This window comes from Lipophrys pholis (assembly GCF_963383615.2).
Source record: "Lipophrys pholis genome assembly, chromosome: 8".
In the NCBI taxonomy this organism is placed as follows: domain Eukaryota; kingdom Metazoa; phylum Chordata; class Actinopteri; order Blenniiformes; family Blenniidae; genus Lipophrys; species Lipophrys pholis.
Genome location: NC_137630.1, coordinates 11174223 through 11199492, shown reverse-complemented (window position 1 = coordinate 11199492; position 25270 = coordinate 11174223). Strand labels below are relative to the sequence as shown.

General features: G+C 41.0%; 1 protein-coding gene across 1 annotated transcript in view; it reads left to right on the top strand.

Annotated features, from left to right (window-relative positions):
- Window positions 1-2655: 2655 nt before the first annotated feature.
- Window positions 2656-25270, top strand: part of LOC308113632 (piezo-type mechanosensitive ion channel component 2) — a gene marked incomplete at both ends in the record, with an annotated part of 31926 nt that continues 9311 nt past the window's right edge. The window contains 38 exon segments of the mRNA XM_080470026.1: window positions 2656-2719; window positions 3469-3564; window positions 5663-5764; window positions 5945-5990; window positions 6251-6410; window positions 6497-6710; window positions 6810-7023; window positions 7229-7401; window positions 8181-8272; window positions 9535-9576; window positions 9727-9859; window positions 9979-10127; window positions 12141-12407; window positions 13475-13583; window positions 13773-13894; window positions 14581-14640; window positions 15545-15693; window positions 15771-15935; window positions 16760-16866; window positions 17104-17279; window positions 17532-17708; window positions 18031-18195; window positions 18368-18568; window positions 18645-18849; window positions 18994-19095; window positions 19190-19355; window positions 20110-20353; window positions 20462-20558; window positions 20936-21095; window positions 21192-21281; window positions 21374-21456; window positions 21538-21603; window positions 21853-21965; window positions 22061-22181; window positions 22882-22962; window positions 23800-23966; window positions 24598-24797; window positions 24913-25074. Coding sequence (XP_080326152.1) covers window positions 2656-2719; window positions 3469-3564; window positions 5663-5764; window positions 5945-5990; window positions 6251-6410; window positions 6497-6710; window positions 6810-7023; window positions 7229-7401; window positions 8181-8272; window positions 9535-9576; window positions 9727-9859; window positions 9979-10127; window positions 12141-12407; window positions 13475-13583; window positions 13773-13894; window positions 14581-14640; window positions 15545-15693; window positions 15771-15935; window positions 16760-16866; window positions 17104-17279; window positions 17532-17708; window positions 18031-18195; window positions 18368-18568; window positions 18645-18849; window positions 18994-19095; window positions 19190-19355; window positions 20110-20353; window positions 20462-20558; window positions 20936-21095; window positions 21192-21281; window positions 21374-21456; window positions 21538-21603; window positions 21853-21965; window positions 22061-22181; window positions 22882-22962; window positions 23800-23966; window positions 24598-24797; window positions 24913-25074 — 5240 coding nt within the window.

Here is a 25270-nt window from a genome sequence, read left to right as displayed (position 1 = left end):
TAGGTACACTGTATACGCACAACAACTAAATATACATACTCTGTTGGAAACATGGGTTTCATGTTGAAACTTATAGCGTAGGAACATCAGCAAGTCTCGTCACACATGGTAAGAAAAGAAGTGATTAAAAAAGAACATCACACTCATTGTTATTTACCCCAAGGGGAAACTGAAAGCTCTCGGATACAAACAAATGAAAGGAATGGTGCACTATACTTATAATTAAAATAATATTTTTTTCTCATTATTTGATCTGGCCCTAAACCCAACGAGATTAAAATGTCTTGGTGGTGTTTATTATTTTAATTGCAGTGAATTTAGGTCAAGTTTATTTGTATATTCCTACTTTATGTGAACTAGAATGACACAGCAGGCCTAATGCAGTGGTGTAACAGTATGGATGTTCTGTATGTGTCAATAGAGCTACACATGGGGCAACAAAGAGCAGCATGGCTGGAGTCACCACGAAATATAAATCCCTCAGAAACTCCTGTGAGATACAGCCGAAAGCTGTCAAAGTTCTGTACGTCTGTACGGCTGTACATCTGAAATGCTTTAAACTAACAAAATATATTATCAAAATCTGCCTTGCATACTTGATGATGAGGATCATTTATTTCAGAAATGTTGATCATGGTAATTTATATATGCACATTTCTACACAATCATATGCAGTTCATGTCCATATTTACCTTTATCCTTACAGCTATAGTGTATATAAACCTACTCATACCACACATTCATCGTCAATATTGCCTTATCTCTATCCAATTCAGAGTCGAGGAAGGTTGAAGTCAATCAGAGCTAACTCAGGGTTAAGGCAGGATACACCTTGGACAGGTGCCAGTTAGTCAAAGGGCAAATACAGAGAGTCAGACAAACACACACACACTCACATATAGAGTCATCCATTGACCTCACATGCATGTTTTAATCCCCGTTTCCACAGTACCACTTGGTGCCGGTACGGGTCAGGTCGGAACCGGTTGTTGTGCGTTTCCACTGACTCAGAACCGTTACCAACCGGTACCATTGGTAACCATTTCTCGCTACTCCTCCACTTGGGGTACCAGGCACAATGTGCCGGATATGAGGGGGAGGAGCTTCAACACTGCCGTCTGCTTATTGGTCCGTGACAACCGCTGTTCTCCCAGCAAGCAGCCATTTCCAATCAGTTCTTCTGCAGCAATAAGGAAACTTTTTTGAAAATGTCCTCCCGTTATGGCGTCACATCCTGCATTATTACGCAACCGTTCAATACCCCGCCTACATTTCAAACCGTTCCCCTTGTAATGGAAACGCGGCACTGATACGGGTCTGGTTACGGATAGTCAACCCCCACCTGACTGGCACCGGTACCAAGGGGCACTGTGGAAACGGGGCTATAGACTGTGAGAGGAAACTGGAGTATCCACACAAACAGAAAATGACTCAGGTAGAACATTCAAACTACACACAGAAAGGCCTGGCTTGTATTTGAACAATACTATGGGGAATACCATGGCCACTGAAAGGCTCCAGCTGACACTGTTGCTACACAATCACCTCTGTTTTACAAACGGTTTATAATAAATCTTTTCTGAGGTTTGTGGTTGTCACCAAATTGGAAACGGGCAAACATTGTTTCACAAAATCTTGTTTTTCAATCATTTAAAAAAATATATAAAAATTGTACATATCGTCCAATCTTTTATGGAACAGGTGGTTTTTGTCACCTAAAATAAAATCTGACATTCTCCCGAATTGCTCCTCGTCTCCCACTTGTATTTGGATAAAAGTTAATGTTGTTGCTAGTCTCATTCCTCGCATTAATCACTCCTCTGTAGTCACACCAGCTCTTTAATGGCCTCGCAGCCATGAATATTAGATACACTTCCCTTCACCCTTCAGTGCAAATATGATGAGCCAGCCCGACGCGGCTCTAAGGAAACAATCAGCGTGCTGTTTGCGTGTCCATCTGAGTTTCAGATATTAATAAACAGCGTGTGAGTGTCGTAGAACTACTTTCCACATGATGCAGGGATAAAAGCAAAAAATGGTTTTGTGCACATTTACAAATCACCTTTTTTTAGAAAAAACACCATCACAGGTTCAATCGTGTCTAATGTGCCTCTTTACTGTTTGTGTGCCTGCTTTTATGGCGGCGGTTGGAAATGTGTTTTAAAGTCATGTAATGGTCAGAGATATGTATTCTCCTGAGTGGGCTTAGCTTCAATATGAGCATATAGTAACGGAGACGCTGGATTACATCCCATTATGTCTGGAGAGCGAGAGAGACAGAGCGAGAGAGAGAGAGCGAGAGAGAGGTGAGGGAATGGAGGGTGTGACAGAAATACAAGCAAAGAGCAAAGGCAGTCTTTTTCCGACGCACACTTTCAAATGGAGATATTCATCCGTCCATTCTAATCTTACACTGACTTTATCTCAGTCTTGTTGTGTTTTACTGTGTTTTACCTTTTGCTCAATTTTCAGCGTTTTCACTGCTGTGCTGAAGGATGCTCTGACCGGGGCTGCAGAGATAATCTTCTGAGAAATGTGTGAGCAGGTTGGACATTTCCTCCTGGCTTCTGAGACCTTTGCTCGTCTGTGTGGACGTCTGGCAGGTGATCACCTCTGAAGAAGCTGTGCGGGTGTCTCTGCCACAGAGGACTGGACATGGCGGGGGACCTCGCAGTGGGGATGCTCTACAACTTACTACTACCACTGCTGCTGCTGGCCGGTGAGCTGATGTCCATTTAATACCTGTAATCCTAGAAAAGACATTTGTGTCGCGCTGTATTTCTAAACTTTTGTGGAATTTTTATGTGAGAATCTTCTTATAGGTCAAAGTGCTATTTTTGGGTGAAAATTATAATTGGTGGTTCAACGATATGATGAATTGTGTGAACTCAACTCCAATTTGGTACTTGGGAAAGAAAAACAAGTATTCAATTTCAGTGATTAATGAAACTTTCCACTAGGTTATTTCATGATTCCAGCCGATTGTAAGTAACGGTATGCTGCCTGTTACAGGCTGAGATGGGCCATGCTGGCTACATACACATATAGTTCACTTCAGCTGTTATTCTGCTTGTCCTGTGATTAAAGGATGAAAAACACAACTTTTACTAACCACTAAGAGCAGTGAAATGGAAAAAAAGATACTTACCATTCTACCTGCTGTAGTTTGTTCCCTAGTCTGTTGTTATTGTAGAAGGTGGTGATCATTTGTTTATAACATATTATTTTTTGTGAGGTATTTGTATATATCATGATGTTGCTTGGATGACATTTCCTGTTGTTACTCAAAATCATTTCGAATCCAAAATACATGTCGGGTTTTTAAGTTTTGGACATTTTTGCTGAAGCAGAATGAGAATATTTAACAATATGAATGAAATATTGTTTAAAAATGACATAGCATCGCTTTTTAAATCTATTTTCAGAGACTTTTGATCAAACTGGTATTTTGTTTTCTCTGCACCTCAGTTTCTTCATTCCGCTTCAATGGCCTGTCAGTGGTGTACTTCTTGTTTCTGCTCGCCTTGCCGCTGCTGCCGAACCCGACTCTTGTCACCATGAGAGGTGAGAGATGTGCCAAAGCTACATTGCACATCTTTGAACTCATTTTAAAATTCAACTCACTTTTTACTTTAGGCACTACAGAAAAAAAATGGTAATGTAATTTTTTTGGAATTTCCAGTCACAGTGAAATAACATCAAAAAATAATATATAAATATTTTCATTCAAAATTGATTGTTCTATTTGTGTGCTTTCATGTGTAATGCTGATTTCTGTTTTGTCTTAATGTTAATTTGTTATTTTCGGTTGTTAAACTCAGTGAAAAAGCCTTAAGGTTAAAGTAGATTTAATTTGTGCAGATAATTTCTTACTGTTAACTCTTAGAAATGTGATCGTTTATTGTTTGAGCATCCGAGCTAGAGTAGTGACAACTGTTCTCCCTGGGGTCCAGAAAAGTCGTACATCCATTACATAATACTTAAAGATCACACTGAGGATCCAGGATGATGCTTTCTAACTCTTTTCAGACTCATGTTTCACCGTCACTTTCTTCTTCATTGTCTGATGCTTTTTTCAACATTGCAATACATATTTTTGACTAGACAAGAGGTGACATGTAGTTTTCTTGAGACGCCACATGAACTGCTGTTTAGGGTTCATTTCAGTTCTGCTCAATTAGAATATATCTGTGGTGAGAGATCGGCTTGTTACATGGTCATGATCAGCGACTCTTATCGCTCTTGAATCTCTCAGCGTTTCTGTGACACGGCTTCACCTTTGACTTTCAGTCGACTTGGTAAAAACTCTACATTCTGCATTAATCTGCTTTTTTTTTTCCTACTAAGAGCCCACAAGTTTGCAGTGCAATGGGTTATGGCTCATTACGTATGGCGTACATATTGCATACGTCATGTTCACTGGGTGTCCCATCAAGAAATAAGCAAATATAACTGATTTGTTATGTGTTGACCTTTTTGCTTTAATACTTAGATTACCGAAAACATTCATTTTGTATTACTCAGGTAGCTTTCGTAATATGCGAGGCTGTCTCTTAAGATCCACGTTATACAAAGTATCATCCAGAAAGCACCTGAACACCCGAAATATATTGCATCTTTCTTATCTTTTAAGTTGTTAATGACTTCATTTTAACAGAAAAAGCGGAAACAACATAAAGTCCGTTCAATAAAGGTCCATTGTGGAGACTAACAAACTGGGCTATTCACGATTATCTGTACAATAAAAACTGTGTAAATGTGTGTGTGTCAGCAGTATGTGTGTGTGTGTGCGTGCCCTCTCTGTATTGATTAGTACATTCTGATGAATTAAAGTATCAGTACCCCTCCCTCAGAGTACTTTGTAAAGGGGAAGCGGTCTGAATGTTCAAATCAATTATACATAGCCTGGTAATTACAGTGAGGAATTAAAAGAAGTAATGTCAGCATTCTGACAGCATTTGACTCTTTCTCTTCTCACCCCCTCCATCGAAAAAAAACCCCCAAACTGTTTCCCTCAGTTACGTTTTGTCTCCCTCACATGAGCTCTACTTGGAGTAAGAAGTGTGTGTATGTCTCGTGTGTGTGTGTGTGCGTCGTGTGTTTTTGTGCGTCCACCTATACTCTGGAGAGTGTGTATGTGTGTGTGATTATGGAACTTCCTTATTGGGAAGCAGAGAGGTTTAAGTGAAACAATGCTTTTAGTAAAAATGGTGAACATCAACAACGCATTTGCTGCCTCAGCTAATGTTGAGCCACATCAGCTATTAATGCTCAGTGTCTCCTACCTCATGATTACAATAGTCAAGCGCGGGACTGAGGTCATAAAGTGCTTTGTATATTTAACATTCAGTCTAAAACCATAGCAAATATACGTTTTTCCCCCCTATCAATTCATTTCTTTCATGAGCTCTAATAAATCTATTGTGCTTTTTGAAACTTGTGAAAATGTGCTGTCTGATTATTTTGAATAATAATTATAGTGTTATTGTGCTACAGTATATTTTGTTTAGTGGTCCTCTTACACACAGAGTCTGGTAAGGCTTGATTAATACATTAAATCACCATATATCAAACTTTAAAGCCACCAACCAATGTGCGACAGGCCTCGCGACAATCGCTGTCTTTTGATTTTAGTTTCTCATTTGTTTTCTGTTTTCTTCAGGTAACACGGGTCAGTTTCTGCGGTTCCTCACCTACACTAGTCTGACTTTCCTGAGCCTGCAGTGCTTCATGCAGATCCCCTTTGCCTACATCCCTCCAAATGGTAAAAACCTGCGACACTAGGTCATATGGCCAAGTCTGTGATTAAACCTTAATAACAAGGAAAAAAACCAAACACACAGTCTAAAATCACAAAGGAATTACACACATTGAAATAATTCCTGCTGATTTCTTGTATAAGTGTGAATCTTTCAGTAAATTAATCTGTCGTTTCCGTTACCAGTTAGTGGCCTCTGGGAAGATGTCCTCTACCATCTTGGCATTGTAAGGTACAGTTCATCGAGTCCCTCTGTTACTGATACCATGAACCAACCATGCAAGCGTTCCATTTTGCCCAAAGTAATTTATTTTCATCAATTTCATTTCAATATGATTTTTTTTTAAACAATTTACATGACTGCAAACATTGCAAATCAACAAAAAATTGCTAATTGTTTGTTACAATGATTCCTCAGCAGACAGAGTTTGTGTTTGTAAAGAAAGAAGAGACACAAGATGTAGTATAATGCTTTTAATGTGTTTTTTCCAGATTCAGCTCAGTTGATGCTGGAAATATTGTGCGTCTGCTGGCCCCAGACATCTGCCTCTTGTTATCCTCAATGTTTATTCTGAGACTGTGCAAAAAGCTCCTGCGTCCTGTGCCCCAAGTCAACCTCCATGAAAACGGGATCCCGCCCTCTGACCCTGAGGTAATGGCGCACTACTGTCACGATTATACAGTGTCATCACTTTAATGCACGTTGACATCAGTTTGGTGGTTTCACGGATCTGGCAGGATGTGGAAACGTCTGACACAGATTCAGAGGGAGGAAGTGACTCCGAGGGCTCATCCTTTGATAGCTCGGACGAGACCACTGTGCCCGTTCAGACTGAGCCCCCACAGTTCGTCCAGAAGTTTATGGTGTTTGCAGCTGGATTGAAACTGTTGCTGTCAGCAATCATGAACACAGCGGGGAAAGTGGTGGTCACTCTGCTGCTGGGACTTGCAGGTAGATTGCAACTGCTCCAGTAAATGAATGCATTCATTGTGCTTAAACTTCTATCTAATTTAAATGATTTTCTCTTGAATTTACAACCTGTGTGTACAGGTATCACGCTGCCCTCCCTCACCTCAGGGGTGTACTTCGGGGTGTTTCTCGGCCTGGTTTGGTGGTGGGTGTTCAGCCGCTCCATCAGCATGCTTCACTTCAGCTCCTTGTGTGTGATGATGACCATCTTCAGCGGGGGACACCTGCTGGCCCTGTACCTCTATCAGCTGCCCCTGGCCCAGCAGCTGGTGCCACCTGATGACATCTACGCCAGGTACAAGAGTGGTTGAAAAGTAGGACTGCACTGATATGGTGATACTGATGAAGAATGATATAGATGTGATGATGCTATGAAACCATATGAAATATTGATATTCTTTTTACGATGTATACGGTTGCAGATGCCCAACTAAAGCTCTCTCTTCCACTTTCTCTTGTTTGATTCTTCCCTTCGATCTTCTTCCTGTGCCTCCTTTCAGGTTGTTTGGTATGACGGGAATAATCAGAACCAACAGTTTAAACCGGCACTCTCTTGGTCTGCACACACATATTACGTGGCCGGACTTCATCAACCCTCTGGTTCTTCTGCTGCTCTACTACACAGTGATGGCTCTGCTGCACAAATGGGTTCACATCATAGAGGAGGAGGTTAGTGTGTGTGTGTTTAAATAATATGCATAAAAATATCAACTTTATGAGGAAGAAAAATTAAGAAAGACTGTAGATGCATATATATCTATATAAAGTAACATTAAGAAATAGACAAGGGGAAACATATGTTTGGCCATGCACAGTTATATCCTCATGTGAATTTCTTTTGTATATCTTATTTTTTCTAGCTTAAGGTTTATCAACACATCCCTTATCCAATGCGAGTGTTTTTACTTTAAACACCAGCACCTTCTACAGTATTTTTTGCAATGCTGCAGTGTTTGGTGTGAGCATTGCTGCTACAGAGCTGCGACTTTATCATGAAAGTGCACCCTTTCATCAAGTGTCCACCTGAGGTAACCGGAGTACCTGGGAAGAAACAGGGAAAACATGCAAACACTACACATGCAATCCACCAACTGCACTCAAACTACAGCACTGTGTGACCCGAATAGACAAGCAGGCGACCATTTCCCCCAACACAAGCCAGCAAAGCTACCACAAAAACATGTTTACCTGATATTCCTAAAGCGCAAGCTAAAGCTTCACACAACTATGGTTTATTCCAGAGGTAAACAAGCCACATTTCAGGTTTTTCCAATAATTGTTGGAGAGATTCCAACCATTACATACAGCATGCCATTCCTGATTTGACCACTATGTATGATTTGGCTGCCAGTGCTGCCAACCTACCACTACAGGTCCATGCGCAGCATTCAAAAGGCATTTACTTACTTACTTGACAGGCTCTTAATAGCTGCTGTGCCTCGCAGGGTTTAGTTGATGGTGAGGACCTTGACAGTCCAATAGAAAGTCCAGAAGTTCCTCCAAGTTTTTCCAGAGTCGTCTACGTTTCAGGAGATAAGCAAGAGGTAAACTACTCTGATAGATGGTTATTGTTTAATAATCACTAAACTATCATCATAGCTTTTTCTATCATTCAGGTTGTGTGTGTGTGTGTGTGTGTGTGTGTGTGTGTGTGTGTGTGTGTGTGTGTGTGTGTGTGTGTGTGTGTGTGTGTGTGTGTGTGTGTGTGTGTTTATACATATATATACACTGCTCAAAAGAATATACACTAAAATAACACATCCTAGATCTCACTTGATGACATATTGCAGTTGAAAGTCTTTATTCGATATATAGTAGAGTGCGTTGAGAACAAAATAACATAAAAATTATCAATACAAATCAAAATTATTAACCCATGGAGGTATGGATTTGGAATCATACTCAAAATAAAAGTGGAGACTCACATTGCAGGCTGATCCAACGCCTGTATGACCTCCCTACAACACCTGAACATGCTCCTGATGAGACAGCGGATGTTCTCCTGAGAGATGGCCTCCCAGACTTGGATCAAAGCAGCAGTCAACTCCTGGACAGTCTGTGGTCAACGTGTGGTTGGTGGATGGAACCAGACATTATGTCCAGATGGGCTGGATTGGATTGAGGTCTGGTGAACGGGCAGGCCAGTCCAGAGCATCAATACCTTCATCATGGAAGAACTGCTGACACACTTCAGGCACATGAGGCCTGGTATTGTCCTGCATCAGAAGGAACCCAGGGCCCACTGCACCAGCATCAATGGGTCTGAGGATCTCATCCCGGTACCTAATGGCAGTCAGGGTACCTCTGGCTAGCAGGGCTGTGCGGTCTTCCAAAGAAATGCCTCCCCACACCATTACTGACTCAACACCAAACCGCTCTTGCTGGAGGATGTTGCAGGCAGCATAACGTTCTACACGGCGTCTCCAGACTCTGTCACGTCTGTCACAAGTGCTCAGTGTGAACCTGCTCTCAACCTTGAAGAGCAGAGGGCGCCAATGGCAAATCTGCCTATATTAGTGTTCTCGGGCAAATGCCAATTGGATGAGCTGCACAACCTGAGCAACTTGTGTTGGTTGTAGACATGCCCCATGCTGCCTGCAGGACTTGGAATTGTTTTACAATTAGTGTTGCTTCTTAACTGGACAAGCTGATTTCACACGAGTGTGTTGTTTAGGTGTTCCCTTGATTTTTTTGAGCAGTGTATCTATTGCATTGCTAGTTGGTCTTGAGTTTTTGGTTTTCAGTGTTTGTTTTTGCGACAGCATTTCAAACGACATACCAATCTGAAACTGTTTTCCCTTTTTAGCTTTTGAGCAGCACAGATGAGGAAACCTATCTTCCCGATGAGGCAAGTTTTTGCACAATGAATCATGTTTTAATAGACTTAGAAAAAAGGTGGGACACATGAATGCTGGCTGCACAATTTGAAATTGCTTTGTTTTTATTGTCACCTCCTGTACATTAAAACGAGGCAGTATACTCCGCTCTCCTTCCTCAGCCGATGATTTTGATGACTGCAACGTCCTGGCAAGATGTTCACAGCAACAATCTTGGAAGTCTTTTAGGAGGTGCGGGTTATACGAACTGTTACTCTCCACCTCACTATGAAGGAAAAGGTTCTCCATTGCATGGTAATCACAAGCAGCTCTTTATACACCTCACCTGAAATGTCTTACAAATTCTGTTATCCTGCACACACATTGAAATTTCATTGGGATGTTTTGGTGTTTTTCATGTACTTCAGAGACAGAAAGTGAAGGAGAAATGGAGGACAATAGTGAGGAGGTCGTCAGGAGCTGCACAGAGACATTGCCTCCCCCGTCAGGCCCGGGTGGTCTGGTCATCTTCGGGCGACTGTTGCAGAAACACAGCTATGTCAGCGCCCTCATCATCATGATGGTAAAGTACAAACACAAAATTCACGATGGTCTCTGTGATATCGTTTGGTAAAAAAGGTTGACACAGGATACCAACGAAAGGATGGACATCTGTAAACACATAGCTCTGATGTACAAAATCAATTCAAACAAGTTTGGACATTGTAAATTGTAAACGGAGGCAGGATGCTGTGAGGTTGAAAACATTCAGGGCCTATTTTTATGTACACATAACACAACGACTTCATATTCTGTAATGTTTTATCAAAAGGACATTTGATATTTAAACAATTGTGTACGGGGACAATTAAAAAGTGAGTCTGAAAAGTATATTAAGAACAATGGTGATGATGGTTCATATATTACCTCCGGCAGAGGGAGAGGCTGCTGAGATTTCCAAACAACAACCAAAAAAAATAGAATCAAGAAAAATGCTGATAATGCAATACTGTCGAACGAATAGAGAGCGATTTGTTTACACAGTTATGTGCTGCTTCTGCATTACTGTCAAATCTATAATTTGATTTTCAACTCACAAGTTAGAATGAAAACTTAAAAGCACAAATTCACATGGGCTGAAGTCCAAGCAAGATGGAAAACCCAAATGATTTGATTCATAACCTGTAGTAGGTTCACCAGCTCTCTTTATTCAATTGTTGACTTCAGTGTTAATATTATTTTAATGATTACCAAATTACTAGCTCTGTTGGTAGAGCATGAGACTCACAATCTCAAGGTAGTGGTTTCATGTCCCACACCGGGGCGCCACCTTCCCGTGGGCTCACCACCCACAGGAAGGTTCTTAATCAGTGCAATGTGATCTGGGTGACAGAGCTCAGACTACCACCCATATGACTCGGAAATGGATAAGCGGGAGAAAATGGATGGATGGATGATTACCAAATGACAAAGTTGCCATGCTTTGAAATAAATAATAGTTGCTTAGAAATGGTTGTTTTAATGACATTAACAAATGTAATCTTTTAAAGCAAATTTGTCTTAAAGCGGAAGCAAAAACAGAAGTAGAAGTCTTAAACTGCTTAAAAATGAACGACATTACAGTTTTATTGCCAAGAAGCATTGCTAAAACACAGAAATCATCTACCACACATACTCTACATTTCCTTACATTTTGTGCTGAGTCAAATCAACACAAAGAGGAAAATTTCAGGTTAGTTTTTCTTTAGTTTAAGAAATTTTACTCCCATCCATGTTTGATATCCCTTAGGCAATCTAACCAGGCCTGAACAGAGGGAGGATTTATGAATTGTGTAAGGAGATGGTCATCTGTAAAACAATGAAAGGAGATATTGTTTTTCTTGAAAATAGAACCCGCAGGACACATAGTCCCCCGGCTAGCTCAGTTGGTAGAGCATGAGACTCACAATCTCAGGGTAGTGGGTTTGTGTCCCACGCCGGGCGCCACCTTCCCGTGGGCTCACCACCTGCAGGAAGGTTCTTAAATGGTGCGATGTGATCTGGGTGACGGTGCTCAGACTGTCACCCCCGCGACCCAGAAACGGATAAGCGGAAGAAAATGAATGAATGAAAGGACACATAATGAAAATGAACAGGGCCCAAGATAGAGCCCTGGAGGACCCCATATCACCGAGATTAAAACCTGACGTTAGAAGAGCTGGTCAAAAACGACTTTCTCCCTTGTTTGACAGGAAGGCGATTTTAGAAATGGGCCTTTTGCATATTTATTGGCTATTTGGTTTTCCAACAGACTGTTTCAGACTGTTTCCCTGCTGTTTCATTCATCACACCCGAGAGAAAGTGTATTTCCATTAAGCCACGGTTTTGGGCTAAGAGAGTTTTATTCTAACTGGAGCATCAAAGGCAAGCACGTTTGTGCATGTGGACAGATATCCTTATCATAATGTCTTGTGAGGAGTACATAGTCCCAATGGGCTGCCGAGGCTTTATTGAAGGGTTAATAAAGCTGAGCTGAATCATAACAAAGGTTAGCTTACACAACGAAGCTGACTTTTTCGTATTATTGCCACTATCTGATTGATATGTTCATATTTAGGTGTGGAGCATCACGTACAACAACTGGCTGACTTTCGCCCTACTCGTGTGGTCCTGCATCATTTGGATGATGAGAGACCGGCGGCGGTACGCCATGATGTCCGCTCCATTTCTCGCTATTTACGGCACCGTGCTGTTGATGCTGGGCTTCCTGAGTGGCCTGCGCCTCAGCCGGGCCGAGCTGTACCCCGGGCTTCCCCCCACAGTCATAGTGGACTTCGACCTGAACAGCTACCACCCTGCACCCTGTGTCCACCTGGGGGCCAAGGTGAGACTAGTGACAAGAAACAACTGAACCTCGCGTTAACTTTCTTTGCAATTTGACCAGACTTAGAAAGTTCTCAGTCGCTGGTGGGCACTTTATTTTTGAATTTATGGACAAATAAATCTACAGAGAAATCCCGGGGTAACACCAATGCATTTTGCTTTGCATTAGTCAAAAAGTTTCAAATTATAATTTCCTTTGACACAACAGCCTGTTCACATGTGGCCTATATGTCTAAATTAGAGGTGGGCAACTTATCTTCCAAAAGGGCCACATTAAAAATGAGGGCCGACACATAAGTTGACTTGAATTTTGCTCAATGAGAATTATCTCATGATAAAAAGATTATTTTGTTTGTTTTTGACATAATTTTTATGCGTCACTTAGCTCTGAATGTTTCCCTGTCTTCATGTTAAACATTTTTCAAAATTTCAAGTTCAGTTCATAAGTAAATTAAAACACAAACAATGATGGAATGGCCAATAACGTGACCATTATTTGGTATTGTCATTTGTAGTCATATTAATTCGACATTGCTTCACATTCAAAACAATGTAAGTTTTCATATAATTGAAGGTGAATTTTTCTCTGATTTTGTAGTGCCCCCTGGAGGCCGCAGCGGCCTCAGCATTTGCCTATATTGCCTAATAAGCCAACTAGCTCTGAGTGGGGCCCACTATTTTAATCATACAGGGAAGTGGGGACCAAAGCACCAGTTCAACAAGTCAAGAATGACACACAAACAAATACACTCATCCTCTGAATAGCATATAACCAAATGGCTTTATGCAGGATCCCTTCACATAAAAGGTGAATTAATACATTTGGCTCTCAGTGTCTTTGCAGGTCAGTTTACATTTTTAATATTTATAAAAATGAAGCGTCTCCTGATACAAAGCAACTTTTTGCAACAGTGTTTACTGACTTGTGGCTTTTGACCGCTGTGCTTTTTCACACAGCACAACGATGTCACACATACTAAACATTCTCGAAGGTTGTGTTTATTTGTTTGGAGATTGATTTTTTTTTCTTTTTCTTTTTTTGCTTTTGACTTCCTGTGTGCGCCTCAGGTCTTCTACAGCTTCAGCTTCTGGCTGATGTTTCGTCAACAGCTGACGGAGAGACGAGAGGAGCAGAGCATGAAGGCTGAATCTTTAGATGAAGTCAAAGTTGTGCCGCGTAATTAACTTTTTCATTGCTTCATATCTCTAGCTTAATGTTAAATCTGAACATTATTGAATATGTGCATGAATAAATTGAAATGAGACAAGTTAAATGCAGTCCTCCTCAAACAATGAATGCTTTCTTCTTGTTTTCCCTTTCTGTATTTTAACTTCCATCCTCTTTTCTTCCTATTTTGTTGGTCAGCGGAGGAAAGTCAACCTTCACCTCTCGTAGCCTTGCTGATCTCCGGAGTTAAAGGGACATTAGTGAAATACTGGATCCTCTTCTGCTGCTCCATGTTCTTTGTAGTCAGCTTCTCTGGAAAGGTATCTAATGGCACATGTACGCTTATATGGGAGAAATTAGATGTAGTCCAGTTAAATAGTTCGAAACAATGCATTTAAGCTCTATTTTACGTTTTATTTGTGTTATACGCTTCAATTAGAGTGAGGGAAAGAATTGAATGTATGAAACTGAGTTTGAAGTCCTTAAAATGAGTCATTATGGCAAACTAGCAAGATGCAGTACACAAGCAAAGCAAAAAACCAGCCAGAAGGTCAAAACACTTATAAGAATACGGTTGAGGTCTATCATAATACATAAAAGAAAACATGGTCTACACCACAATCAGCACCACTATTTAAATTCACAAAGAGATAATGAAACAAAAAGGCAAAGTTGTAATAAATCAGGGAGCGAGGGAGGAAATGTTAATGTCGAACAGGAAAAGAAAAGAAAGGCTTATTTGAGACACAAAGTAAAACTGTGATTGTTCTGAATATCCACATTTCGGTGCTGAGAGCTGGTTTTGACACATATACTGTATAGTGGGGTAAACCTTTAATCCCACAACTAAAAAAAAAAAAGATTTAGATTTGAAAAGAATAATGGTTGTACTGTATATGAGCCCAGGTCCTGCAGTCTTTGTCATCTATGTTAGATTGTTTTATATCAAATGCAAACTACCATCACATTTGATTTCTATTCAGTGAATCATGTTTCACTCACTCAGGTTGTGGTCTACAAAATCCTCTACATCGTCCTCTTCCTCTTCTGTGTCGTTCTTTACCAGGTTGGTAAATGTACTTACAGTCACCTTTTGATACTCACACATTAACACACACAAATTGCAGTGGTGTTTCACCTCCATTTGGTGCAATTTGAGGCTCAGTGTGTTTCCCATTTCGACACATGGACAGGGTGAGATGCAGAACTGACTCATCAGTCTTTGAAGATGCGCCAAATTATAATTAGAGCCACAGCTTTCCCCCCATTTATTTACTTTGTTAATCCAGTGCAGTTTTCATATACAGGGCATCCTACATCTAATTGATGGCCACAACATACTGTCTACATTTATTCTTGGGCTATACAACGTATAGAAGGAGTTATATGAAAGACATAAATGTACTATTATGTGAAATGGGAAACTGCCTGGGTCAATAAGTGGAAAGAAAATCCATTTTGAAGTCAAAACGTCATTACATAAGCCACTATTATTTCAGTTTCATCTTACACTGCAATGCGTTGAGTCCCACCTGACCACCAGTGGATCATACAGCAGCTTTTTTGAACTCTCAAACAGGCTGCGCATTGCTTATTGGTGCTATTTTCCTTTAGTTAAAAGTATTGATTAAAGCTTATAAGCACAGACATTTTTTTTCTTTTGCTGCTGTTCCCATGTTTTTCTCCCCATATTATGTTTCTGCTGATCTTTCAGAACGAAGGTAGGCACTTACAGGAATGTCTAATGGCTCTGGAGATGATATAAGACAACATCTTTTACACAACATAAGCAACACAATGGTGTCAGACACATAGGGTGGGTAGAGAAATTAAAATGTAACTAACAACTGTGTTTTTCACTATTTCCTATTGAATAAGGGACATCAGCTTCATTAAATATATAAACAGTCAATACGATTGTGTAAACGTCTGTAGTCTACCAGAGAAAACACTGTATTTTTCCCCCTCAGACCCGTTATGATGTGTGGCGTCGGGTCCTGAAGACGTTCTGGGCGGTGGTGGTGGGATACTCCATGGTGGTGTTGATAGCTGTCTACATGTATCAGTTCAGAAGCGTGTCTGGGCTCTTCAGGCAAATCATGGGCATGTCAGAGGATGGGTGAGTTGCATTTTTGAGTGGTTACTCAATTTGTCATGAGCTCGTCTCATTTTTCCTCATCCTACCTGGCTCTCTAGTCTTCGTGACCTGGGTCTGGAGCGCTACGACACAGTGGAGCTGTTTGCACGTATTCTCCTCCCGGCTGCGTTCCTGTTGGCTTGTATCCTCCAGCTGCATTACTTCAACTCAGACTTCCTGACGCTCACTGACCTGGATAATGTACCTGTGAGACAGACTTCCAGGTGAGACATCAACAATAAGCAGATCTACACTCACTCACACTCACAGGAAAATATCCAAAACTCAGCATGCTCTGTAGACATTTATGAAGTTGATGTTTTTGGGAGTTTGTCTGATTTGTCCTTCTCTTCATCCAGAGAGGAAGAACTCAAGAATTCAATCACTGTCATATCTGATGCGTAAGTTTTGCGTTTAGTTTTTCCACAAATGTTTAGGACAATCAGTGACCTTAGATCATTATAAAAATGTTTATTGATGATCTGTTGCATTGGATACATGTTTTTAACATTCACGGTAATGTTCACATTTCCTTTTCAGCATTAAAGAAAACATTGAACAGCTCCAGAAAAGGTAAGGTTGTAATTTTGCTAACAAGGTCCTTTGTCCGAAAAGGTTTCCCGCTCCATATGGATAGGTAAAACGTAAAGGGAAAACTTTGTTGTGCATTATCTGCATATGTGACCAATAAATGATTGTTATTATGTAACATACAATGCTTTTTTGCTTTTTTCAAAATATTATGTCCTTCTATGGATGAGTTACGCATTTTACAGTATTTAGAGGTGGTAATAAGGTATATACATATATATATATATCTATATCTATATATATATATATATATATATATATATATATATATATATATATATATATATATATATATATATATATATATATATATATATATATATATATATATATATATATATATATATATATATATATATATATATATATATATATATATATATATATATATCCTGTCTGGATGCATGTCAACTTGTGATACTGCCACTGAATCAGTCACTAAATTCTCAACCAACAGGCTTGTGAAGGAGCAGCAGGGAAATGCAAAAAGTCAGGAGACCCTGGACAGTGTGGGCTTGCAGACGTCCTCAGAGAAAGGAGCCGAGGAGCAGGAGGGGACAGAAGGTAACAACAGCCAAAATACATAAGCTCTCTTGTAATCTTTTTTTGTGTCTGTCATGACTTTCAGGTGTAACATTTACATTTTGTTGCGTTTTTCTGGCACAGGTTTTAATTTTGAATTATTTCCAAATTAGTCAAATGTTCTTAATTTCTTTTAAAAGATTGCAATCATAGATCATTGTCCTGTTGTTCAAAGGACACTTTATTTCCTGTCCTCACTTCTCTGACGTGTCTTTACAGACACAGTGCAAAGCAGTTCTGAGAACAAGTGGATCGTGATCGTGGACCGGGCGAGCCTGCTGCTCATTCAGGCTCTGATGGGGCTTCGGAGGCTGCAGGAACTGAGCTGGAGACTGATGGAGCTCCACAGCCTCAAAATTGTGTCTTCCGGCATCATCTGGGTGTCACTGCAAGAGGTGGAGTGTTGGATCAGTGTGCACATGCAGAAAAGATCACATTATGTAAACCATTTGTGATGAAAGTGATTGTCTTTTATCAAATTTACTCTATGCAGACTTAAGCCTTTTAAAAGTTTGAGTGAGAAAATAGTTGCTGATCAACTAGTATGGGGCAATTTCTCCTCTTTAATAATGACTCAATGAATTCTTGCTCTTGGTACAGTATACATGTGGGAAAAACAATCGTTTTTGTGACTTTCACTTCGACAGGTGTCCCTGATGAACTTGCTGTTCCTGGTTCTGTGGGTGTTTGCCCTCCCGTTTCCGCGGTTACGACCCCTGGCTTCCAGCATCTCTGCGGTGTGGGCCTGTGTCATGGTGGTGTGCAAGATGTTTTACCAACTCAAAGTGATCAGACCTCTCGAATATTCCTCCAACTGCACTGCGGTGAGCTCGGTTAATGTGAAGTACTCGACATGTGTCATGAAGCTTCACTTCATTTCAATCTAATGGCTGTGCGGTTGTAATATCTTTAAATATCTGGCAGTTCTGCCATATGATTGTTTAGTTTTAATGGGTTAAAAGACTTTATACTCTATACCTGTGTGTATGTTTAACTCTTTCTGTATCACACAGACTGTAACTAATCTATGGTGTCATTTCTCTCCTTTTAGTTTTTATTTACACAAACAATACATCCATCTATTGTTTCCTAAATATGAGCATACTTTTCATCCACTTGCTCACACTTGGCTGTTTTGTCTCTCAGGGCTTGCTGCCCACTAACAGCTCTGGCCTGGAAGATGGAGTCGAACTGAGGGGAAACCTGGTGGAGCTGCTCAGGAGGTCGATCCTCTACATTGAGCCTGTCGATCCCGTCTACTGGTGTGGAGCGCTGCGCAAGTGTGAGGGTCGGATCCTGCCCTGCCTCAGGGTGCGGCGACAGGCTGATTCCCAGTTTCTAACAGAAAATCACATTTAGTAGCTTTGCCTTTGCAACTATGAACCTTTTGCAATTTTCTGTATCATATTGTTGAATGAGTTCTTTATGAGATGTTTGTCATTTGTTCAGTTTTCTTCACTATAAAGTCTGTTCTGTGCTGTAGAACCATCTCATGGTACTGGCTTTACTGGTGTTCGAGGCAACCGTCCACCGCCACCAGCTCTACTTCCGGCTGCGTAACGACCTGAAGCCGCCGCCCTTCAGCATCATCTTCCACGGCATCACCAGGACACACCTGGACCACGGGGTCCTGCCCTGCATCAAATACTTCATTAACTTTGGTTACTACAAATTTGGACTTGAGGTACCTTTCAAACACAGAAAAGTTTGTGTCCAAATTTGTTTACGAGTGTCTGACCACGTGTGAATCTTTTTTTCAGATCAGTTTGATCGTAGCGGTCAACGTAATTGGCCAGAGGATGGATTTCTATGCACTACTTCACTCCTGCGCCCTACTGGTAGTTTTGTTCCGGCGTCGTAGGAAGGCCATCGGAGAAGTGTGGCCTAAGTACTGCTGTTTCACAGCGGGCCTGATGGTGCTGCAGTATCTGCTCTGCATCGGCATCCCTCCTGCTTTCTGTGTTGGTATAGAACTTCAAATAAATTATTGCATCTTTATCATATCTGTGCACTGCTTAAAAAAACAAACACGCATACTATGGTAAGACCATTAAAGTTAGAGGTTTTCTGTTTACAAGTATGCTCGTCTGTTCTATTTTCTCTTGGCAGATTACCCCTGGAGAACCGCCTTCAAGCCTCTGACATCTAACGTTATTAAATGGTTCTATCTGCCTGACTTTGCCATGACACCCAATCCTTTATTCATATTCTGTAAGTTTGTTTCCCCAAAAAGATGAATCCCCTCCTCATCTGTATCTCCTCTCACACCCTCCTCTGTTGACTCTCTCTACCATGCTCTCTGCAGATGACCACCTGCTGTTGCTCTGCTCGTCTCTTCAGTGGCAAGTGTTTGAGGAGGAGAACCGAGCGGCTGTGCGACTGTTGGCTGGAGACAACGTCGAAATCAGCCGCAGTTTGGATCCGTCTTCCTTCAATCAGTTCATACCTGTTGACAACTTTCTTCACTGCAGGTCGGAGACATTATATTTGGTCTTTACATCTCTTTTTCTTTCCGTTACCAGCCCCTTCACTAACACTGAAGATTAAATTATTTAGTTATTGTGTCTCGTGCATGTCTGGTTTATGCAGTGAGCTCAGGTAATCTTCCCACATATTTCATGTTCTTGTGCTTTTAATCCTCTTACTACTAGATTGACTGGACTTATTGTGATATTTGGGAGTGGTCAAAAAAGAAATAGACTAATTGTTTTTGTCCCTTTTCCCAAGATAACTTAAACTTTCAATATATGGTGATTCTTCAATACCACTGTGTTCTTTCGATGGTACAAAGAAACTCATGTTAGAAATCATATCTGGGATTTAACAGTTGAACTCAAAGTCTTGGGGCCAATATAATGGCATAAACGGGCAAAAAGCTGAAGATATAAATTTTAATTTTGTAGATATGATCAATTGTTTAGGTGGTACAAAGTTTGGAGCAGATCAGAATAAAGCCTGATGGCTAATATTCAGCACAAAGTTCAAGAATTTACCTGGAAGAATTTAAGACAAACACAAAATGAACGCTATCAAGTTATTCATATGTGCTGAGGAAGACAGTGAGTGATTAAGAAATAGCTCTGCTTTAAAGTTAAGTGAACAGTTAAAAACACTCATCAACTCTGAAACAGAACTTTAGCATTGACATCTGACAGTGTAAAGAGTTGCTGTCTAATCTGAAGTATTTAACCCTGAAATCTCTACACTCCATTTTTCCCTGTGCAGGTGCTACCTCGACATGATGAAGGTGTTTGTCTTCAGTTATTTCTTCTGGCTGGTGCTCTGCCTCATTTTCATCACCGGCACCACACGGATCAATATCTTCTGTCTGGGCTACCTGGTGGCCTGTTTCTACTTTATGCTGTTTGGAGGCAGCGTGCTGATGCAGCCGGTCAGATACATCCTGAGACTGTGGGACTGGCTCATCGGCTACACCTGCTTCGTGATCGCCATGAAAAACCTGCTGTCTGTAAGTCACTGCACAGTAAAAATAAACCAAACAAACATCAGTAGAGGATCGTTTAAGAGACACAGCTCCATGTTCTTTATTATAGCCTCTCTCTGCCTTTTCTTTCAGCTGGGTTCTTGTGCGTACCTGGACAGCCTGTTGAAGAACGGCTGCTGGTTGATTCAGGCCTTCAGCATGTTCTGCACCATCAAAGGTTACGATTTCCGTAAGTGTCTGCAGCTGCCTCTGCTATGTTTGCATGTGTGATATATGTATGCAGAAAATAGTTTGCATGACAGCCGATGATTTGTGTATTTCCTATTGGACAAATGTTGCTGCTATCATGTGTGGCTTCAAAGCTGGATAAATGGCTATTAATTAAGACTCCTGGTTGGTCTCTTGTCCCGGTTTTGGCTTTCTATCCTTACATGAGCATGTTTTGTATGCATAAAATAGATTTAAGGGAAAACTGCAGAATGTTTCTAACGTGTTGATATACCTTTAGAGCAGTTGTTCCTAAACTGGTGGAATGCAGAACAATACGCCACCGTGTAGCTCCATGATAGCATGGCTGAATATGTTTCCTCTCTCGTGTGTTTTCAGCGGATCCTGACGAGCAGTGTGAGCTGCCGGAGGGTGAGGCGGGCATCGTCTGGGATGCCATATGTTTCACCGTCCTCCTGGCACAGAGGAGAGTTTTCCTCAGCTACTACTTCCTATATGTAGTGTCTGATCTTAAGTCCTCTAAGATATTAGCTTCCAGGTCTGTGCTGCAGCCTCCTGTTTATGACCAGACCATGCTGAATAACAAAGAATTGGAAGTTCACATTCATTTCTCTCTGTTTCCACCATGATGAAGGGGTGCTGAGCTGTTTGAGGCCAGAGTAAAGAAACAGATTGCAGCCAGGCTGGAGATGGAGAAGAAATCTGTAGAGGCACTGAAAAAACAGTAAGAAAGGATAGCAGTATATCACTTATTTTATCTTTCCATTTATATAAACTACAACTAACAAAGTCACATTTTCCTCCACTTTCTTCCAGGATGGAGAAAATAAAATCCAAACAGAGGAGTCGACCTGCAGACAAAGACAAACCTCCTCCTGATAAGGAGCCGGTGACACAAGGTAACAGTCAATTTGTTTCTAATATGAAATCATGAAGCAACACTCAATAACGAATAAAGGAAACGGACCATTCTTCTTCAGATGATGACGAAAAGGCAAAGAGAGATGCAGGGAAATGGTGGAAGCCTTGGGTGTCCAAGCCTGGAGGTGAGCAGCACCATGGCAGAATGTCAACTGGAGATAAAGCCTAACAAAGCAAGATTACAACAAGACTACATAGGGAACAAGAAAGTAATTTTGAAATGTAGGATCTGAGTTGGTCTTTTCTTTCATTTCTTCTATCCTGGGAGAGGTTCTCATCTTTGGTTGTGTAGTCGACAGTCAATCACCAATATAACCCTGTGATCAATGAGCTCATGCTGGAGACATTCTGATGTATTTTTCACTTTAACATAGTGGAAAACAACTGCGGTTACCACCTGTTTGACAGCGACAGCGAGGACGAAGAGGAGGAAGCTCCAGAGAAGAGTGAGGAGGAGAAAGCTCCTCCAAAGAAATCTGCTTTCCAAGTGAGAGTCAGAATAACATGATCAACTTTATCGTCCCTGAGAAATATGAAGACTGGGTTTTTAAGATGAATGAACTTGTGCCTTGATTCTCCCAGTTGGCTTACGACGCCTGGGCCACCAGCTCCAAGACGGCTCTGAAGGACCTGAAAAAGGAGAAGAAAAAACTGAAGAAAGAAGAGAAGAAGAGGGCGAAGAAGGAGCTGCAGAGACAGCAGGGTGAGAAAGCGGCATGTTGAAGAGGATTTCTAATCACCAAAATGCTGCAAAACTTCCTTTCTACCTTTACTAGTAGAACTTCCTCTCATTTCACTCTCTTCTAAATTCAGCATGTCGCTCTCTCTGCACACCCTCTACTAACAGGACCATCTGTTGATGCATTTTTCTCTCCTTATGTTGACTGTTTCTTGCCCTCTCTTTTTTTTTTTTTGTTTGTTTTATTGATTGTGTTGCAGCACTGCCTCCTCTGGTCCTACCAGGGATGGTCGGTGAAGTTCACAGTAACACACAGAAGACATCAGACAACTTGGGAAACTTAGACAAAAACATTTTACTGACTTCACTACTGCCATGCTGGCAGGTCACATGACTGCCAAGAGGCTTCATGGTGTCAAACTAACCACTGTGTGTAGATTTAATCATTTCAAAGCATATTTTAAGTATAATGTCAACTATGTTTGCAAGTAATAAAGTAGAGAGGTACTAAAGACTGGCTGACAGAGTTGATTTTTCTGACAAGCCAATAGAAGTCTGGACAGATTTATCTGTTTCTTATGTTGGAGTTCAGCAAACTGTTCAGGGGACATAGATCAGGTTCATCCAAGCACTGTGGCAACGGGATCCAGGCTTGAAATTTAAAAATAATCTGGACCGTAGTTATTGAGAAAGAAGGTCTTTAAATTTGGCATCTGGTTTTCAGGAATTGATCGAGAAGACTCCAGTGAGGACGAGCTGGATGAAAGCACGGTGGCGGAGGAAGAGACAGAAGAGGAGGGAAAAGGTATAACATCACAGAGGCACAATGAATCACTGAATCCCAACACATCTGAGAGTAGACTTCTAATCAATGGGAATGTTGAAAAGTTTTGATAACGTTGGTTGGGTTGCTGTACAAACAAGCGAGAAAAAAGCTTCACTTATAATTTAATAGAAACAAACGACTGGACACAAAACAGGAGCAGCAACAAAAGCAGAAAAACAAAGGACTGGCTGAAAAGCAAGGAGAGGGCAGATTTTACCAATCAAAAAAAATACCCACACATACACAAAGAGAGCATGCAGACTTCACACAGTAAGGCCTTCAAAAGCTCAGAATTGATCTGGATGTTCTTACACTGAGGTGAAAGTGAAAACCACTCTACCACCATCACCATGTAGCTTACAGGTGATTCCATGAACAAAGTTTACAGTGGTATGGCAACTTGGGAAGACGAATGGAAAACAAAGAGCAACGGACAAACCAGCAAGAAGAAAGTGTGATACACAGACTTTAAAACTTAGTTATCTATGAGAAAGAAGGAATCACCTGCAGGGACTTCATCAGCAAGAACAGAGGGACATGCACGCACCTTCTTTACCTCTTTGTTCAACTCAGGGTTGCACATGACCAGAGACAGAGACAGACAGTCTCACACACTCACTTTTACACTAACAGATGTTAGAGTTATCAATTAACTTCAAATGGAAATGAAGGGACGGGAAATTACAAAAAAAAAGACGGGATCAAGCAGGACACACAAGGAAAATGGTCCATATTTACAGTGAAAATAGAAATAGAAGAGGAAAACACAGAAATTCAAAAATAGTATGGTGACCCGAATGACTTTATTTCTTACAGAAAACATCCTACACCGCGTCATTAACACGATAAAGTTCAGCTGGGTGTTTGTTCAGTCTCTCCTGGACGACTTGACGCAGGGTCTGAACTCCTTCTGCAAAGAAAGCCTGGACATTTCTAAAGTGCTGCTCTTTGAACGCGCGCTGCTCAACCAGCAGCTGAAGAAGGTGAGCTGAAGACATGACAAAACTACTGTTGTTACACACTATGGAGCGCTGATGTTGCCCATCAGGAGAACATTTCTTCACTTTCCTAACTCTCTGAGGTTCTTCATTTGCTTTCATTTCGTCATGTCCTCTGTCCCATGTTTTACTCAGTTTATTAGAAGCATTTTGTTGTTTGTCTTTCTCTACTATACAGTGTGTAAGTGTTGTTCATGCTATTTACTATTTACATTTACTGTTTTGCCAGCAGGCCTTGTCCACATTTTCATACAATTTGTCACTTTTGCATTTGAAAAACAGACACCAGTAAAGTAATCATCATTTAGAGCTCTAAGTTATCTTATTCACAAAAATGGCCATTTTACTAATGTCTGACTGAAAAAAATAAATGTCTGAATCCTCTCATTTGAACCTGCTCTGTCTGAATCAAATGTTAAATGATATAATAAATTCTTCAAATTTTGCTCTATGCACTTTATCTACAACATTATGAATAGCCTACCAAACAGATGATATTGTAGACATAGTTCTTGAAAGTTAGACATAAATATACAGAACACGTGATGATTTTCCAGCCATAATTCTTTCTATCTTTAGGTGGGTTACCTTTTGTTCCTTCTTTCTCCCTCTTCAGGGCAAAGAAGTCAGTCAGGAGAGCGTGAAGCAGTTTTACGAAAGCTGGATGTCCCGTCAAAACACACTGTCCTCTCAGGACGACTTAAATGAATCCCTGCATCCTCCCCCGTCTCCCCCTGATGCCTCCTCTTCACGCCAAGCCTACGCCAAGCTGAAGAATCAGGCCTCCAAAGTGTCATGGGGCAGCAGCGTTTCCAGGCAGGTTACTGGCTGTTAATGGAGTAACGTTAAACTGCTCCACGCTGAGCACATGGCAGAAACCTAAAAGCCAAGCATTCATAATGAGTGAGTGCTGCTCTGCTCTCACCTGCAGCTGTATGACGGATGAGACCTTGCTGGGCTCCCGGCAGCCCACGCAGGACGAGCTGGATGAGCCTCCAGGTTTCTCTCCAGCTGCAAACCAACTCAGACGGAAACTCCTCAAGGAGGCCAACATCGACATGTCGCCTTTTGAGAACGATGGACTTTCACCAAGGTGAGTGTAAGAGGCAGTCGACTCTTAGTTATTCACACTTTATAACATAAAGTGTAAAGTGCACATAATACTTGAGCAGCTTACAGTATGTTAATTTCCAAACATGCACCTAATTCATCCAAAAAGTCATATTCATCTTTTTTTTAACCAATATTGTTTGATATTATGGGACAGTATTAAATTTTACAGTGGAATT